Genomic DNA, 17,299 nt, shown 5'->3' with positions numbered 1-17,299 from the left:
TCGCTTCAGTTGTTCATGCTCTGGTAACCTCTAAATTAGATTACTGTAATGCGCTATACGTGGGGCTGCCTTTGAAGACGGTTCGGAAACTGCAGCTCGTTCAGAATGCAGCGGCCAGATTGTTAACAGGGGCCAGGCGGTCCGAACATATAACACCAATTCTGGCCCGCTTGCACTGGCTGCCTATATGTTTCCGGGCCCGATTCAAGGTGCTGGTTTTAACCTATAAAGCCTTACACGGCCTGGGACCACAATACCTGATGGGACATCTCTCCCGATACGAACCTACCCGTACACTTCGTTCAACATCGAAGGCCCTCCTCCGGGTGCCTACTCAGAGGGAAGCGTGGAGGATGGTAACCAGAAAAAGGGCTTTCTCAGTGGTGGCCCCCGAATTATGGAACAATCTCCCTGTGGAGGTACGCCTAGCGCCAACATTACTATCTTTTCGATGCCAGGTTAAAACATGCCTTTTCTCCCAGGCATTTTAATAACTTTAATAATTTTAATTTTAACATTTTAACATCTCAACTTATTTTTAGCATCTTAGTATCCTAGTATATGTGTATTTTAGTATGTTTAAATTGTTTTATAAATGGTTTTAATTGTATTTTGCTGTCTTGCTTGTTGTGAACTGCCCAGAGAGCTTCGGCTATGGGGCGGTATAGAAATTTAATAAATAAATAATAATAAATAATAAATATTGCAAGGCCAGAAAACTGTTGTTTTTTCCTGCTTATCTGAAAATCTCATAAATTGAGTAAGTATATAGCTTTCAGTCTTTTTCTCTCTTGTATGAAGGAGTCAAACAAGTTTAAATTTTCCTGGGCTGTTGAAAAGGGCAGTGTTTTGAAAACCTTCCCAATATGAAGCTTTAATCCAATGCTCACTTTTCTGGGAGTAAAGCTGCAATGCTAATCCCACATGTCCGGAGTACACCCAATTGGATGCAATAGGATTTACTTTTGAGTAGACATGGTTAGGATTGTGCTGTAAATTAATAAGACTTTTGAGTCAACATAGCAAAGAATTATGTTTGTGTTGTAAATCTTTTTCTCTTCCTCCAATCCTATTTTTTCAAGTAATTAGGCAGGGCTTACTTAGGTATCACAGCTTTTATTATGTAGGAAACTAATATTGATTTTATTATTATAAAAATGGTCTGCAATGACCAACTGCTTTGACAAAAAAACTACTATATGTGGTGTATGTATTTTTACATCTACAGTGTGTGTTTATGGAGACTTTCCAACAACCCTGTGAGGTGGGGTTGCCAACTGGAAACCAAGGCAGATCACAATAACAAATAAATCCCATTTGCAGTCGAGGGGCAAAATAAAACACAGACACATCAACTTGGGTTGAACAAGGGCCACTTATGGAATACAAAAACCCAATTTAAAGTGACCTGCAGAGGGAAAAACTTAGGTGAGGGAACTGTCTATAAGCAAGCATCTTGCCATACAGCTCTTGGGTGACCAGCCCCTGCTGGGGCAAGGGCAAGCCCATCTGCTTAACCCGGCCACACCCTGTAGGTGAGTAGGGGGGCCTTCCCACGTCATCCCCTCTGGGGCCATACAACCCTTGGGTGAATGAGATAAGTTGGCCCCAGAAGCAGCCCATATCCTGCACTCAAGCTGTAAAGCCCTGACAGACAGGCCCCCGGAACCGCCAATCACCTCCAAAGGTGCATAAGGGGGCCACCTAGCTGTCCTTACCTATTTCCCTTCCCGCACTTTTCTGCCACAAAAGGGGGACAAATCTCTATTTAGTCCCTCTTTCCTCCACTGCCGAGAAGCACCTCTCACATACACCTCTGCAGGTCCCCCAAAAATATGTTGTTACCTGTATCTGACAGGTGAACGCCATTGGCCCTGTATAGTTCAACCTTCCAATGCTGTATGTGGGGATGCGGAACAGCCAACGCCCCCCTGTGTTCAAGAAGAGCCAACAGAATCTTCCGGTTAACCCGCTTCCGTGCCCAAACAATCCCCTTTGGGTCCCATACACCAAGTCACACCCTGCATAGGAGAATGTCTGACCACAGCAGACGTATCAAAGGCCCATGTTGCCTTCTCAACTCCATGTCCTCACATGCCTGCCATTTGCGGGCCTTGCCTGAAGTAACCGAGGTCATTCCCACCCAGGGGAATGACCACCACATGAAGAACTGTCCGCATTGAACTTTTCTGGAACAAAGTGGGTAGGAGCCCATCCCAACACGTTCTTCTCTGGCCAAGCCACTGTATTGCAGCCCATCAACTGAGGCCCAACTGTGAGCCCATGCTGGATTTTGTGGCACTCCGGACTGCCCAGAAGACCATGCTGTGGCCACACGTCTGCTCTGTCCCCGTCCAGCAACCTGTCAAAATAATTATAACATGTTAGGCTTCCGAATTCCCAGGCCCTCTAAAAGGGGTGAATGTAGCCCTTATAAGTCAGAGGACCAGCATCCAACTGCCTGCACCTTTGCCTGGGAAAACCCAAGACCTGCTGCCGTATGAAACTTGAATGAATGAAACTTTATTTTTACCCCGCCCTTTTTCCAAACTGGAACTCAGGGCAGCTTACAGATAAAACTACATGTAGTTAAAAGCATAGAAAAACATACAATTAAAATACAATTAAACTATATGCAACCTTAAAACCATGAAACAGGCACTTAAAATACTAAAAAACAATTTAAAATAATACAAATAATGGCATAAAACAATAAAACAAACCTTATAGAGCCCAATCCTAAACACCTTCTATCCCAAAAGCCTGTTGGAATAAAAAAGTTTTTGCCTGCCAACGGAAGGATAGCAAGGAAGGGGCCATTTGTGCTTCCCTAGGAAGAGAGTTCCAGAACCTGGGGACAGCCACCGAGAAGGCCCTATCTCACGTCCCCACCAATCGCTCTGGTGAAGGTGTTGGGACTGAGAGAAGGGCCTCTCCTGAAGATCTCAGGGCCCGGGCAGGCTCATATAGAGAGATACGGTCTGACAAATAGCCTGGACCTGGGCCGTATAGGGCTTTATAGGTCAAAACCAGCACTTTGAATTGTGACCGGAAACAGACTGGCAGCCAGTGGAGCTGTTGTAACAAGGGAGTTGTATGGTCCCTGTAACCAGCCCCAGTTAACACTCTGGCTGCATCTCTTTCTACCAGTTTAAGTTTCCGAACAGTCTTCAAAGGCAGCCCCACGTAGAGCGCATTACAGTAATCTAAATGGGATGTAACTAAGGCATGCATCACCATAGTCAAATCAGGCATTTCCAGGAATGGGCGCGGCTGGTGCACCAGTCTTAACTGAGCAAAAGCACTCCTGGCCACTGCCAAAACCTGGGCCTCCAAGTTCAGAGCTGAGTCCAGGAGCACACCCAAACTGTGAACCTGTGTCTTCAGGGGGAGTGTAACCCCATCGAGCACAGGCTGAATCCCTATTCCCTGATCTGCCCTTTGACTGACTAGGAGCACCTCTGTCTTGTCTGGATTTAGTTTCAATTTGTTCGCCCTCATCCAGTCCATCACTGATGCCAGGCACTGGTTCAGGACCAGGACAGCTTCCTTGGCTTTAGGTGGAAAGGAGAAATAGAGTTGGGTGTCGTCCGCATACTGAGGGCACTGAACCCCAACCCCCCGGACAACCTCTCCCAGCAGTTTCATGTAGATATTAAATAACATGGGGGACAAAACTGAACCCTGAGGGACCCCATAGGTCAACGGCCAAGGAGTCAAACAGGAATCCCCAAGCACCACCTTCTGGGTTCGTCCCTCCAGAAAGGAATGGAGCCATCGTAACACCGTGCCCCCAAGTCCCATCCCAGCAAGGCGGTCCAAAAGGATACCATGGTCGATGGTATCGAAAGCCGCTGAGACGTCCAGTAGAACTAACAGGGACACACTCCCCCTGTCCAGCTCTCTGCATAGGTCATCCACCAAGGTGATCAAAGCTGTCTCTGTCCTGTGTTGAATGTGCTTTAAATGAATGGTGTGGACCTGCCCTAGGTATGATGAGCATTCATTAGTGAATTGAAAAGAACAATTTTAAAAGATACTTTTTTAAACCAGGGAAGGGCTGTAGCTCAGTGGTAGGGCATATCCTTTGCATGCAAAGGTCCAAAATTCAATTTCTGGAAAAGACTATTGCCTTGAATCCTGGAGAGCCAATGCTAGCCTATGTCACCAGTACTGAGCTAGATGGTACCAAATTCCCTGAGTCAGTGCAAGGCAGATTCCTTTGTTCCTAAAAGTGGAAAGAGACCCAAGGGCCACAGTAACTCCAAAATTTATTTATGTATTTTATTTACATTTATATACCACTTTATTGTAAAAAAATCTCAAATTGGTTTACAGACAGAATTAAAACAATATTGCCAAAAAGAGTTAAAGACAGGTATTTAAAAACATTCAAAATAATAAAACCAATAAGTTAAAAACAAATAAAAAACATAATAGTTTCAACATGCCTGGGTAGGCGTGCCTAAACAAAAATGTTTTTAGCAGGTGCCAAAAAGAATACAACGAAGGCTTCTGCCTAATGTGAATAGGTAGGGAGTTCCAAAGCATAGGTGCTGCCACACTGATTTCTTACAAGAGCACTATGTGGCAGCTGTAATATGGAAAGCACATCTTGAACTTGGCTTGGTAGCAAATCAGCAGCCAGTGCAGATTTCAGAGTAGAGGTATTATGTGCTGATAGGGTCTCACTCATGTCAGCAATTGTGCTGCAGCATTCTGCATTAACTGCAGTCCCTGCATCAGGTTGTGCTGCATGGGAATTTCTGTGTCCTTGGCTGACTGGCTCCCAGGATTATTTAGTTTTGGTTTTTGGTAAAGAATCCTGACTGGTTGTGGGATGCTGAGTTTTCTGCCTTACTCATAGGAATCTTGTGGTTGGTATGGTATTGCATTTGGGAAATCGTCACTGTCTTTTGTTTTTCTTTTCTATTTGCATTTCAGTTACCTTTAACCTCACTCCCTTACATCCATAGAAGCAACAGCAGTGGTTCCATGCAGTCAGCTCAACCCACTTAAACCCACTGATGATGCATCTTTTTGGTTGCATAAGGGTTTGTTTCTTGCCCAATAGTGGTAAAAGAAAATTTCACATACTGGGCAGCATGACTGCAGTTGTTGTTGTTCCCAAGCTGCTGCCTGTAAAGGTAGACCAAACCATGTGTGTTTTCTCTCTGTTAGTTATTACTCACTGGAATTGAGTTGGCTGTCAAAGTGAGTTTATAGCAGCCTGTAGGGTAGACAGAAGAGGGTAGAGAATCTTCTTACTTCATTTCTCAGACATTTTTCTGAAGTGAAGGGTCAAATCTGTAAAAAAAAGTTTGGAGCAGCCATGTTAAAAGATAGGGGCAGGGCATTCCAGGCAGGGGGTTGTCAACCCTGCTTGGATATGGATATCTTTGCTGAGGGACCCTAGTCAAGCTTTACCAACAGCACAATCCAAACTATATCTGCTATATCCTATTGAGTTCTATGGAGCTTAGTTCCTTAGTAAGTGTGTTTAGAAGTGCAGACTTCAGGGTCATCCATCTTTACTCTTGAGTGCTCCCATCTAACATCTCCACAACACTAGGCTCATTTCTTTCTATAGTGGCCTTTTGGTGACTAGCCTGGCCTGAGGACATTTAACCCCTTCTTGCTAGAGCAAGTAGAGTAGATTAAATATTTTGTTTGAATTGTATGCTGCAAGCAACTGTGGTTGATGCTTAATGTGTCATGCTTAATGACATTACTTTGCCCCGGCTCCTTGACATCACTAGGGCCCACCCCTGAAATCTCAGAGTTTGGGATGCTTCTGACCTGGCAACCTTAACATTCATATCTACCAAAGGAACAATTCTCCCTGGAGAGAAAAACATCAGATGTAGCTTTTCCCCTCCGCTGATTGCATGTTAACTTTTTAGATATAGAGACATATAGTTATAGTTTCAAATGATATTAAAGAACACCTTAATGGATTGCATGGGCAGTTCTTGGGATGGGGCCAAGCATGTGCCCCCCAAATTGCTTGCCCCCTCCTGCAACAGAACTACACTCCCCTAAAAAGTGTATGAAGAAGCATGTACGTAACAGAACAAATCCTCTCAAAAACATATTTTTTACTCCCCGTTTCAAATATTTTATCTAGAGTGTCATCCTTTAAGATTTATCATCATTTGTTTAAAACATTTTTCCTGCTTTTACACAGTTCAAGGTCAAACCCGTGGAAATGCAAAACAAACACACAGTATACAATATAAAATTAAATAAATAATTTAATGATTTAAATTATAAATTTAAATAAAACCAGAAAAGCACTTACAGTAGAAGCAAATTATGCCTAACTTGTCCCATTGATTTCAATGGATCTACTCTAAGCATGATTATGTCTGTGTTCAACTCACTGAGAGAACAAACTAAAAATTAGAAAGCAATTTTTAAATTAGAAATTATATTAAAATGGCAAGTAGTAGCAATGCTTATATTCTCCTGATGGGGAATTTGGGGGTCCGTAGGACCGGGGGTCCTTGAGGAATTGAAGACACAGGCATGCAGCAAAGATAGGCCTTTACTGGTAATGAACGTATGCACGGTCAGTCTCCCTTGATGTTTGGTGGAGCTTCACAACATGGCACTGCTTGCTTGGGATTTTATATATTCCAGGACATATCCCAATCAGGGGGCTACACATAAGCATTACATAGAGGTTACACTGTACACATTATTTTCTAGCCAATCAGGTAATATTCAGCAGTTCTCATACCAGCATATTTCTACTATGAGCGAATACATTCCAATGTTAATCCTTCTCAGGCCTTGGAGAGCGCAGAGATGTCCTGTACCAGTGTCCTTTTCCCCTTATCTTCTTGAGCCAAGCTGTGCCATGCATACCAAGTTACCATGGTTACATGTGCATAACAGGCAGGGAAGACAGCACCAAGCAGAGGATTTTTAGCTGGCCTACACTATTAAAATATTATAAATCCTATAGTTTTCTAAAAGAATGTATTTTGCTTGCTGTTTGTATCTAAAAATTCCCAATTACTCCAATCATTAAAAATATCACAAGACAGTATATTCAATAGTGAGAGCGTTTGAGACATATATGAACAATTATCAAGTGCTTTTAGTCTCTTCAAAAAAACTATTATGTGAAGCACAAGAGTGCTCAAGTTATAGTGCAATATTAGATTAAAATGAAAATTATTTCCGATATATTCATAAAGCGTTGTTTTATTATTTGTATACAACACTTTTGTCATTCCTAGAATACATTTTTAAGGTTAGCAGATAAGGTATTTTAGTGTAGAAGGGTTAGTAGAAAAATAGGGAGAATTCTTTATCCTCGAGTGTTTATTTGTGCTTTGATACTAGGGTTGCCAGGTCTCCGGTTTTCTGCCGGAGTCTCCGGCAAAAGGGGGCCGTCTCCGGCCTCCGGCCATAATTCCTTTGAAGAGGCTAATCTCCGGTTTTTGAGCGTGCTGCTCAGCCACGCATGCGTGATTGACACACGCATGCATGAAGGCTGTGGCTGGCTGCCTTCCCGCCCTTTGTAATTGAGGGAGGGACTAGAGAGAGAGAGGAGGAGGAGGAGTTGAGTCGCCGCCGCAGCCCCCCCTGTGCAGCAGAGCCTGGCTGCTCCCGCCGGCCACAGAAGTACAGGTGAGGGGGTGGTGAGTGGAGGCTGTAGCCGCATGGCGCCGATGGGCGGGAGCGGCCGCGATGGGGCTGAGGAGTCTGTGTGTGCAGTCGTTCCGAATCCGGTTGGGGGAAGAAGGCCGCTGGTGGAAGGAGCCGGTTTGAGGCCGGGTCGTTTGTAGGCCGTCGTGCAGAGGGAGAGAGAGAGGGAGAGAGAGAGAGAGAGAGAGAGAGAGAGAGAGAGATTTGTCTTGAGTCTGCTGTATTTAGTGAAGCGGCCGGCCGTCCTTTCCGGAGCAGGGGAACCGGCTGAGGCTGGCAGGCCGCTCATTAAATACAGCAGACTCAGGCTTCACTAAATACAGCAGACTCAAGACAAATCTCTCTCTCCCTCTCTCTCTCTCCCTCTGCGCGACGGCCTACAAACGACCCGGCCTCAAACCGGCTCCTTCCACCAGCGGCCTTCTTCCCCCAACCGGATTTGGAACGACCGCACGCACAGACTCCTCAGCCCCATCGCGGCCGCTCCCGCCTATCGGCACCACGCTGCTCCTTTCCGGAGCAGGGGAACCGGCTGAGGCTGGTAGGCCACTCGGACGCCGTCTCCTAGCAACCGCTGCCGAGACGGCGCCCACGCGGCATGGCAGCCTCAGAGCCAGTTCCCCTGCTATGATAAATGAAGGTAAAAATGAATTGGACATTGTACTGATTTTAACTTAATAAAGATTAACATTTTTTTAAAAATGGATGCTCATTCCCCAGGTTCATAAAACATGGGTTTATGAAGTCTCAAATGACTGTTCAAACTGACCTACTGCAACATCTATTCCTGGGTTCAGAATTCTAAGTTTTAAAAAGCTACACTGTAAATTCACAATATTACTACGAAATGACAAGGTGAAGCAAGTGGTGACCAGAGAGGGTGCCTTCTTAGTTGTGACACCCTCTTTATAGATCTTCCTCTCCAGATAAGTTTGCTTGGTAGCCAATATTACATTTTCTTATTTTCCCAGGCCTTTAAATGTATAATATTGTATTTTTTTAATATGATGATGACTGGTTCTTGTATTTTACTTTGTTTTTGTAATGCACTCATCTCCATTCTTAAAATTTGTTCAACCTTGGCAGGCAGAACTTCCATTTGGTAACAGCAAGCTTTTAAACCTCGCTGGGCTTCACAAAGCAAAAATCAAAATGGAAAGGTAGAGTCCAGTAGCTTAACCAAATTTAAGAAATGTAGATATTAGGTAATGGCTCCCTGTAAGCCTTTCCCATATTAAAATTCTTCATAATATTTTAACCAGCAGGTTCCTTGCTGTTTGCTAAAACTGCTCATTAGGCCACAGCTGCTTTGAGCAGCTTTTACATTTAAGGCCCTGTCAACTAGAAGAGTGTTCATCAGTGCACAGATAAGCCTGAAAAAAAAAATAAAGTGTCTAGCATCCACAAAATGCAAGAAAAAGAGGTAAAAAACCAGAATGCTGAAAATATATTTATTGTTCTGTACAAAGGTACTATTAAAAATATATTGGAAAAGTATTTGCAAAAAAATTTTTTTGAAAAATAATTGCAAAAGCTAGAAATTATATTACAAGATGCTCTTAGAAGCTCAAAGCCCAACGCGTTTCAGCTTTTTACCTCTTTTTCTTACAGATAAGCCTGGCCACAGTAGGAGATGACAGTTTTTTTCATGCCCCTTGAAATCTCTTAATTCCTGTCATTTTTTCTCCCCTCCTACAAAATCTCATTCTTGCAGGGGAAAAGACTTCATGCTGTAACTTGCTTAGCAAGTTCAGTTAATATCCATGGCACTAAGAGAGTATTTGGATTAAAGGACTACAGCATAGAGACGTTAGCGGAATTTTTCCACAGACTTAGGCTTTTAAATACCCCTTCCATCTCAGTATCTGTCCAAATTGATTAGGCTGTGGATTGAATCGTGGTATAGAATGAATGAATTTTTTTTTGTAGTCTGTGGATCTTAATGCAAGATTCGGAGCTTACACTTCTGGATCTAATGATCTTCTGAAATGCAGATTACAAGTGAGAACACCCACCTGCCTTCTAAACAGCTAAAGGGATTATTGGAGACACCAATATGGGGAGCAGTAACATGGGTGCAGTGTGCAGTCCTGGTGTTGTAACTCTTCTGCATTATTTGTTTGTAGTAACTTAATGCTACTGTAAAATTGGCACATTGATGCCTTTTGTGTAGGCATCTGCCACTCAACAATAGCAATGAGCAACCTATTAATATAGTTGTCCCCTCCCAAGGCTGGAACTGATCTGGAATGTAGTGGGGGCACTTTCTAAGGTGGAGGCCTCCTGGACTATAGTGCTTTCATGGGAGTCTCTTATGGGCTAGCAGATTAAAGCATGTATGTAGCAGCAGACATGGTTTGAATTGTGCCTTTTATTTGGGATAGTTGGTGCCATAAAACAGCTCTCTCATCCCTACAAACGTTACTTTTAGATAGTGCAGGCAAGAAGGTGTTGTTATGTGCCTTCAAGTCGATTACGACTTACGGCGACCCTATGAATCAGCGACCTCCAAGAGCATCTGTCATGAACCACCCTGTCCAGATCTCGTAAGTTCAGGTCTGTGGCTTCCTTTATGGAATCAATCCATCTCTTGTATGACCTTCCTTTTTTTCTATGCCCTTCTGTTTTTCCCAGCATTACTGTCTTTTCTAGTGAATCATGTCTTCTCATTACGTGCTCAAAGTATGATAACCTCAGTTTCATCATTTTAGCTTCTAGTGATAGTTCTGGTTTAATTTGTTTAACATGGCTGCAACCATATCTACTCAGAAGTAAGTCCTATTGAGTTCTATGGGGCTTAGTTCCTTAATAAGCATGTTTACAGTTGCTGCCTTCAGGGGCATCCATCTGTGCTCCCATCTAACATCGCTGCAACACTAAGCTCCTTTCTTCCAATAATGGCCTGGCCTGAGGGCACGTAAACCCTTCTTGCCAGAAGCAAGTAAACTAGATTAAATGTTCCCTAAAGGTGTTGAACTGTGACCTGGCAGACCAGGGTTTGAATCTCCACACAGCCATGAAGCTCACTGGGTGACCTTGGGCCAGTCACTGCCTCTCAGACTCAGAGGAAGGCAATAGTAAACCACCTCTGTCTGAATACTGCTTACCATGAAGACCCTATTTGGGATCAACTTGAAGGCAGTCCATTTCCATTTTGCATCACCCTAAGCTTGTGAGAAAGAATGACCTTGTCTCTTCAGATGGACCTAGGAACACCCTATTTTAGGTAAGATTTCTATTTTAATCTCCAATCAGAGAATTTTTTTTTGAATGGTATGCTCCAAGCAACTGTGGTTGATACAATGTATCATGTTTAATGATGTCACTAGGGCCGGCCCCGTGACGTCACTAGGGCCGGCCCCGTGACGTCACTAGGGCCCACCCCGTGATGTCACTAGGGCCCACCCCGTGATGTCACTAGGGCCCACCCCATGACATCACTAGGGCCCACCCCATGATGTCACTAGGGCCCGCCCCATGATGTCACTAGGGCCCGCCCCCATTTTCTCAGGTTTTTGGATGGTTCCGACCTGGCAACCCTATTTGATACAGAAATCTAGTATAGGTTTTTATTTATTTATAGTTGTAAATGCTTATTGGAGGCAAAGAGATTAAACTGAAATCCCTTCATAGGAACCTGACATTTGGAATATCTGTCAATTCATGAATTCTATCACATAATGAAAGAATAACCTGAGGGGCACTGAGGTGGTGAACAATTTCTTTTGATGATGTAAGACTGCAGAAGTGGGTTATGTTAAGTTTGCAAGACCCAACTTTGTAATGCTCAAGTAGACAATTAGTAACCAGGAGTTGAATGAGCCAGAAGCCCATCTTCACTTAGTATATACAAGTCAACCAGTGCACTATTTCCATTCTCAATCAATAACAGCAGGCCTTCTTACAGGATGTGCAGCTATTTCTTCTTTTCTTTTTCCGGGACTGCCCTAAACCAAAATGTTTTAGTTGTTTGTAAAATATTGATTAGTTGACAAAGGCTGTTAAAAGTATGAGATAATGGAACATGCTGTCCTATTGCAGCAATTTCTGTTTTTATTTCATAAAACCACAATGCGTCGTTCCATTATATAAACAAAAATTTCATCCTCAGTGGGCATTGCCATTGTCTTGCAGATAACGCCAAGGCACAACACTGTGGAATTTCACATGATCAACTGTGATTTGCAAGAACAGATTTTTAACAGATATCACTGAATTTTTAGTGTGTTTGCAACTTGAGTCACAAGCCATCCTTGCAGTTACTAGCAATACTACCGCAAAGACAATGCCAGCACTTTATAATATTTTCTCTTTCTTTTTTTTGAAAAGTCCTCATTTCTATTTTTCACAGGCTTGCTGATTTTTAGTGTTGATGTACTTTGGCAAATGAAAGAAGATGGATCTTATCAGCTATACATAAATAAGTTTTCCTTCAATCTGTTGTTTAATATAACGGCATTCCCCATTCTGTCTGTTTATATACAGGTTTTCTGCAGCTCGCATTCCAAGGCTGCATGCAGCTTATTCATGTGGATGATCAGCTGGTGGATTTGCATGCAGTGGAACATGGAAAGCTGGGAAGTTTTGCCAATGTCAGCATTGATATGTGTGCCATTATTGATCGGTAAGTTTAAAACAAAGAATGAAGTGGTGGATGAAAATGTATGAAAATTAGTGTGGCATGATAAATGTATAAAGTACCTTGAAAACTCCAAAATTGTTTTTCTATACTTATCACGTAATAACTTTTGCCACTTTTTAATCACCATCAGTAGACTACTTCTCTTTAGCAGTGATTCCAAAATGTGAGCATGTCTGATGGAATTCCTATGAGAATGCATTTTTACCCCCTTTGGATCTGTTATGCACCAGTCCCTTGAATAACCACTGGGAGATGAGAAGGTGGAAGAAGAGGGAGAAGTGTGGGGTGGGGCTCTGCCCCTCCTCCTATTTCAGCCAGCACAGTTGAAGACTCCATTGTGATGCCTGACACTGTTATGACAGGAACTGTCTCTTTGGCTCCTTGCGCCATTTATTTCCACCTTTGTTGGCTGTTCCATATGTGTATATGTGGATTTACTGTGTAAATACACTTTTATAGCTGCAGCTCAATGCTCTGAAACAACAGAGATGAACTATTCTTAAAGGCCTACTTCTTTTTTCCAGAAGAATAGGTGAACTGAATAGTATCAGCACAAGATTAAAATACAGATCATCTGCTTTTGAAAGGGATTACAACCTATTTTGCCTTTTCAATATACATCTTTAGCACAAGAAGCAATTTTGTTCCCTAGGTGGATTTGCTGAAACTTGAGATTTAGTCTTTTGTGAAAGAGCAGTCTGTTGGCATACTGTTATTATATGACTATCACTGAGGTAACCACATTCCTGTGAGAGCTATAATAGCAGGTGCTGTTTTCCTTAATAAAAGCAAAGCTTTAGTTAACATTTTTATTGTTAAGAAAACGTAGGAAATACCATTTAAAAATGTGTATCATCATCATCATCACCACCCTCTGCTAAAACATCACTAAACACCATCACTACTATAGCTACACATTGTGGGGTGGGGGGAATGTGACATGGGGATGTCTTTTTTGGCTATAGCTCTGAGTCAAGCATAATAGTTGGAGTTGCTCCGTGAGGGTTGTTCTGTTTGTCATGAATGAGTTAGAAGTCCTGCTTTTATCAATGACAGCAGGAAGTTTCCCCAAATGGAGGAGTGAAAGTAGCTCCATAAGGGCATAAACATTATTGCTTAGGAGATGGAAGTTTATATAGCTTTTATTCCATAGAACTGTAATTAATTTTGTAAGATTGTAAGATAACACTCATGTTGTTCAGCTATGCCAAGAATTGCTCTTGAAGAATTGATGTGATCTGGTCCTCAGTGAGAGGTAATAGGAAGTTGACTTTTCCAAGTGTCTGGAATGTGAGTCTCACACCACCTGGGCTCATATTGACAGGAAGGGCAGGATATAAACTTAATAAATAAATAAATTGTGGGTGCAAAGAGATATGAATAACAGGAATTTGTTGCTTTGAAACTAGTACTGAATGCATGAATGATTTTTGTTTTCATGTTCATAATGCCTTTGCAATCTGTACTTTTCAACAACCAGATTAATAGAAAGACATCATGAGTCTAAAAACAGATGGTTTATCCCATAAAGGCTGCCAGAGACTTCAAACTACTTGGGGAAGTGGGGGAGCACATAACAAGCTACAATAAAGCTGTTCTGGGCTAGGAAGTTGTCTCTAGATTTTATGTAAAGCAAAATTTCCAGATGACATTTGAAAATTTCTACTCAGGCAAAACATCTGAGGGATTTTGAGGGAAACAAAGAGTTTTGATAAAATTAACACAATTTCTTAGTAGGGGTCTGCACATGTCCACTTGGGCTGGGTTGTGTTTATCAGGGTGGAATGGCATTGTATTCTAGCTTCCAAATTTGTGGCTGCATCTGGAGGGGACAAAACATCCTAGAAATTCTATTCCCCCCACCCATATTGTATATGCACCCAAATCACAGTGAAGACCCAAGACAGATATGTTGTAGAAGGGAAAAAAACTTCCAAAACAGGAAGGGTCTCAGGTGTTTCTGATTCTGCAGAAAGAAAACCTGTTTTCTTTTCAGGTCTGCAACATCTATAAGTAGACTTACCATGGAAGTAACATAGTTGTCAGAGCAATCAACGTGCTGTCTGGCAACTGGCAGTGCAAGTGCCTGTACATCTTTTTTTATGGTTGACAAACTGGCTTTGTTGTTGTAGTCCAGATGGTACAGTTGTACATTAGGACTGTCACATAACACATTGCACAGGAATTATTATTTACATCTAATTTATCTAGAAGCCTGCAGAAACTGGTTGACGGCACTTGATTTTCTCAGTGCAGAGTGTATATGGATTTTTATCACTGGGATATACTAGAAAGGATTTTGACGCCTCCCATCCAATATGTTATTGTCGATAGCTTTTCATATATGTCGATTTTAATGAAAATGTGACAGTGTGTGGTTTAAAGACATACAAAATAGCTGTTTGTCAGTGGAAGCTTTTGATTTCCTCTTTATCACAAAGAGATACTGGTGAGTTCTGTAATTTCTCTGTTAAATTAATGCAGCAGGCATGTTTAAATAAGGTAAGCTGGGCATTTTTTTTCTGGGATATTATTGCTCAGCTGCAGATACTGTCTGCTTCTGGACACAGTGGTCTAGCTTTTGATTGGCACAACTATGCAAGCACTGCATTTCCATGACTGTCTGCTTGCTAGTCAGAAAAGGAATCCAGTAAAAGGAAGCTAGTGAAATACGACACTGACCACTGAGCCAGGAAGTATCATCTATAAAATAACTTCCCTTTGACAAGACAGCCTTTCTCAGCCTTAATGCCTTGTCTCTAATGTGAGTATAATACTGGCCTTCCATACAGGATTGTTGTTCATTATATTTGAGATAATAAATGTGCATAGCTTTGAAAATTCTAAAATGTTATATTAAAGCTATGTGCTGTTATATGAAAATCAGGCTACTTAATGCAATACAAAATACATGCTGCTTAGATTCATGCAAGCCACAACCTGTGGAATATGTTTCCATATTTCACATCCATTTCCATGTTGCCTGTGAGATATTTATATGTAATCTGTTTACTTTGATAGGAGTATAATGTTACCTAAGTCTGTGAAAATTGCTGGCTGCTTAGTTAATATCAAATTTTGTAGGTCCCTAACTGAGCCACACCTTAGTTACAAGAATAATTACTAAATGTTTAACTTGTAAATATTAGAATAATGGGATGTGGAAATTACCTCTCTCATAATCTGTCTATAACTCATTAATCTATTATATAAAAGTATCATCTCAGTTAAATTATGATCTTCCCAGATTTCCTAATAAGTGTTTATCTACCAGCTGCTTATAATAAACTGCTGTGCAGGATGATATGCTGGGACTTAGCTTATAGATACATGAAATTTTGAATAAATCACTGAGGCAAGGGTTGATCTGAATTTGAGCCATGTTCTCTCTGTTCCACTACTAGATACGAGTTTTTGAGATGAGATGAGTTTGTGTTCCTCCAATTTAGTAACTCTACCTTGAGGAGACCATGAAGTTAGATTGTTCAACAAAGCTGTTTTATAATAGTTTCTAAAGCTAGGAAAAGCTAACCCCCATTCTGAATTGGTTGAAATAAAGTTTATTCTTTAATTCTTCCTTTTTTTCCTAGATGTCCAGGATTAACTTTCGCCATTTTGCCAATATTGTGAGAAACCAAATTGGCAGCACCCAGCCACTCTTGGAGTGCTGCTGTTATTGCCACTGGAAGTCAGCCTCAGAGGCACCAGCAGAGGGCACTGTGCCTAGAGCCTCCGCAAACCTGGCCAGCCCTATTGAATTAGGCCCATTACACTGCAGATACTAAGGCTTCTGCTGGTATATGAGCAGTGAGCTTTTAAAACAAATCATATTAATAACTGTAAGGGCTTATCCACACACTGCTCCTTGCATCCCCTCTTAATTTTCATCATTCACATGATGTTACCTGCAAACAGAAGCTATCATGCTGTTTTCCTCCTGTAAATATGGAGTAACCCAATCCGCCAATAATTTGAAAAGTTGAGAACAATATGGCTTTATTCTGCTCCACTGTTCCATATGTTTTGCTTTAATGCTTTTTGGTGTGTGGGTGAATCGTCACTTTCTGCTATTCCCCTGTCCACACCCGCTATTTCCCCCATGGATTCCATTTTGTTTTCTGATGTCTATCCAGCAACTTCTCTCTGCTCTGTTAAAGAGAAGTGTGTCACCTGCTTGGGCTGGCTGTGAGCAGCCCTTCCTTCTGTCCTTTCTTCCTCCCCCTTCACAGTTTGCTCTGGCTACTGGCTGCATGTCCATCTTTGACCCCCTCCCTAAGTTTTGCATAACAGTGTAATACTGTTCAGACTATGTTTCTATACTGTTACAGTGCTTTCTCAGGGAGACAGTACAAGTACAGAGCTCTGTTTGAAGAACCTTACACGGTTACACAAAATTTAGAGAGGGGGTAAAAGAGGCTTATGCACAGGGTTACCTAGCAACCACAGTGCCCAGCAGGCTGGGGAGGATGCATGGCTATCTATGGCTGCCCATGCACTGCTGCTGCAAGAGGATGGGCACTGCAGAAGTTTAAGGAAGAGTGGTGCGCCTGCAGCTAAGCAGCAAGAGAGAAAGCTGCGAGCCAAGAACTGGGATAGTGGGCAGTTGTGCCTCTCTTCTGACTCCTCCTCTGGCAACAGGGAGAGGAGGAAAAGACTGCGGCAAGCCCGCACACAAAAAGAGGGAGAACTAGAAGTAAGGGTGTAGAGAAACAAGGGCTATGCATCTGTACCAGGGTGGGGCAGTGGGAACAGATATATTTCATTCTGGAGAGTGAGAGAGAACCAAATGTTGGTGGGGAGAGAGAGGTGGTTTGGTGATAGGCACTGGCACAAGGGGAGTACACAGCGGTATGTTTTTTGGGGGTATGAACTTTAGGGTTTTTTAAAAAATAAATAGGAGTCCCCCCACCTCTTTTCACCATATTTTCAGCTAGCTTTGAGCACACAGTGCAGACAGTGGAAATCAAAAGCATTCTTTACTACAGAGAAAAGCTTAGG

General features: G+C 42.2%; 1 protein-coding gene across 1 annotated transcript in view; it reads left to right on the top strand.

The window, feature by feature from the left end:
- CNTNAP2 (contactin associated protein 2) overlaps positions 1-17,299 on the top strand; it is a 1,241,930-nt gene that overhangs the window by 543,031 nt on the left and 681,600 nt on the right. Inside the window, exon 10 of the mRNA XM_061587450.1 lies at positions 12,145-12,283. Within this exon, the coding sequence (XP_061443434.1) occupies positions 12,145-12,283 (139 nt within the window). The remainder of the gene's footprint in view (positions 1-12,144; positions 12,284-17,299) is intronic.

The sequence above is a fragment of the Rhineura floridana genome, chromosome 10 (assembly GCF_030035675.1).
Source record: "Rhineura floridana isolate rRhiFlo1 chromosome 10, rRhiFlo1.hap2, whole genome shotgun sequence".
NCBI lineage: Eukaryota > Metazoa > Chordata > Lepidosauria > Squamata > Rhineuridae > Rhineura > Rhineura floridana.
The sequence above is the reverse complement of the archived record's forward strand: the minus strand, read 5'-3'. Positions and strand labels throughout refer to the sequence as shown.